The following is a 2,597-nucleotide window of genomic DNA, read 5'->3' as shown; positions in this document are numbered from 1 at the left end:
CTTTTATATTTTGCGCGGCCTTGAGAAGAACGTGAGGAACGGAGTGTCCTAACACTAGGTTACCTATACACTAGGTACCTAACCTTTTATATCAGGGAGGGAAGGATGAAAAAATAGCTTTTATAATTTAAAATAAGTTTTGAATATACGAATATCTAACACTTTTAACCATTTTGCAATTCTTATATACAAGAAAATACTTACAAAATTACTTACTTTAACTACATCTAAATTTAAAGGCAAATAATAATACCTCTATAATATAAAGCTGTGTAGAGTCGATATTTTATCAGTTATCATAATGACCGATTCTATTACAATGACTATTTCAATTACCAAATTAAAAAAGACTGTTTACATAAAACATATTATCTACTTATTAAGATAATTATTTATTAGGAACTACAATGAATCACACTTCGTAAAGCACGCGAGTTATCAATACAATATCTTCCCAAATTAAAAACCATATTAAAATTAAAACTAAATTACTAATCGATCCCTAAAATTCTTAATTGCCACCACTCTAATGAAGTCATCAATCACGTTGCACAATCGCCCGCAAAATGTGCAAATAAAATCAATATTAATAATATAATATAACAACAATACGACAAACAAAACTAAAGGAGTTCAAAATAAAGACTTAAGAACGTTGAATCATTGAATGCAACAAGACGAGTGAGGCTCGGGCGGCGGGCGGCGCGGGGGGACGGTGGGGGCGCGGGGAGCACTCGGGAAGAGGGGCGGTGCTTTATGTATAGAAAAGCTCGGTACGTGATTGGTTGAGATGCGCATCAAAAGCTGCCGGGGCGTCGACGAACGCGCGTTGTATAAATACCGAAGCCCGCCTCCGCGCCCGCCAGTCCACTCGCCGCTCGCAGTGTCAGCGCACACGCAGCGCGCTATCTATAGTTGCTACAGTGCTTACAAGTGTTTTCAATATGGTGAAGTTCGAAGGAGATTTTAGTATTAATGCTATACTAATGAATCATGCGGTGGCGAAGCCGCCACCATCGCCGACCGCCTCTTCCACGGCCACACAGTCGGAGGCCGACTTGAGCGACTCCGAACTAGACGTCACGGGGACCGAGCCCGTCGACTGCACTAAGCCCAAAGGAGATGAAGAGAAGAAGGATAAAAAACATGAAAAGCCCGCGTACAGTTACAACGCTCTCATCATGATGGCGATCCGCAACAGTCCGGAGAAGCGCCTCACACTCAACGGCATCTACGAGTACATCATGACCAACTTCCCGTACTACAGGGAGAACAGGCAAGGCTGGCAAAACTCGATCCGTCACAACCTCAGCCTCAACAAGTGTTTTGTGAAAGTGCCGCGTCACTACGACGACCCTGGTAAAGGGAACTACTGGATGTTAGACGCGTCTGCCGAAGATGTCTTCATCGGAGGTACTACGGGCAAGTTGAGGCGGCGCTCCGCCCTCAACGGTCGCTCTCGCTTGGCTTGCTTCAAGCGCCCCTTATTCCCTGGTGCGCCTCTAGCCGGACCGTACCCGCCTGCTACTTATTCTCAGCTTGTGGGCCTTTACTCACAATTATTATATCAAAGATACGCGCCCATGCAAATGAAGACGCCGCCAGTTACTCCAAGTGCAGTCCATCCCGCATTTCGAGGAGAAATGGGTTATGGAAGCTTACCATACTCACCAGCGCTATATGGTGAGAGGTTACCCAGTGCTCCATTCCTAGGACAGTCTCCGCTTCTACAGAACTCTTTGGGGCAGACGTCGATGCTTGGACAGGCGCCTCTAATGCCACCATCACCACCTATGATGTCTCATTCGCCCCCCACTTCTGGATCATCAAGTCCTGAGCTGCCCTCACCATCTCACCACCCCCTCACGCCACATATCTACAAACCCGTCACGGTGTTAACGAGGCAGTGATTCTATTGTAAAGAAATCTCGAAGAGGCTGACACTCGCTAGAGTGCGAACGATCTGTGATTTAGTATTAGTTCCAGTGTCTAGTAATAGTAGGTCTAGTTGCAATACGTTCATCCCGTAGCATTCCTATTGTATTTAATGTAAATAGATTAAAAAGTGTATTTATTGATTAGGTTTAAGAAAGATGTAATGAATAAACAAAATATGTTCTCCGTAAAATATCTTTTACTATCCTACCACCGTCTACTACAGTTGTGCACGTCACGCCTTAGGCCTAAATGTTAGATAATCACAAATATTAATTATTTCACTATTTAAAAAAAACAAACATTAATTTATTTTTAAATATTTAATTAAAAGTAATATTTTTCACCTTTAAAAAAGTCTTTTTTTATTAGAACGAAGTTACCTACATCCAATATATTAGGTACATCCTCATATTATCAACATTGAACATAAATACATAAGTACATAAGATAACAAAAGACTACTATGGAACTAAAATAATCCGGAATTTGAAAGTAAAATATTTATAAGTATAAATGTGAAGATTATAAATAAAATCTGTAAAAATAGTTTTTCATAAATTAATCTTGGTTTTTAACAGAGATATTTTAATTCTTTTAATGCTAGAAGAAATTACTTTTAACTTGTTACTTTTTTATAAAAAGTAATATAAAAAATCTGG

General features: G+C 40.4%; 1 protein-coding gene across 1 annotated transcript; it reads left to right on the top strand.

The window, feature by feature from the left end:
• Positions 1-853: 853 nt before the first annotated feature.
• Positions 854-2,128, top strand: LOC146528530 (uncharacterized). Its single transcript, XM_085203650.1, has one exon. The coding sequence runs from the start codon at positions 945-947 to the stop codon at positions 1,908-1,910; it is 966 nt and encodes a 321-aa protein (XP_085059776.1). The 5' UTR covers positions 854-944; the 3' UTR covers positions 1,911-2,128.
• Positions 2,129-2,597: the final 469 nt, after the last annotated feature.

This window comes from Heliconius melpomene, chromosome 19 (assembly GCF_056956725.1).
Source record: "Heliconius melpomene rosina isolate 202511_hmr_F chromosome 19, ASM5695672v1, whole genome shotgun sequence".
NCBI classification, from domain to species: domain Eukaryota; kingdom Metazoa; phylum Arthropoda; class Insecta; order Lepidoptera; family Nymphalidae; genus Heliconius; species Heliconius melpomene.
The sequence above is the reverse complement of the archived record's forward strand: the minus strand, read 5'-3'. Positions and strand labels throughout refer to the sequence as shown.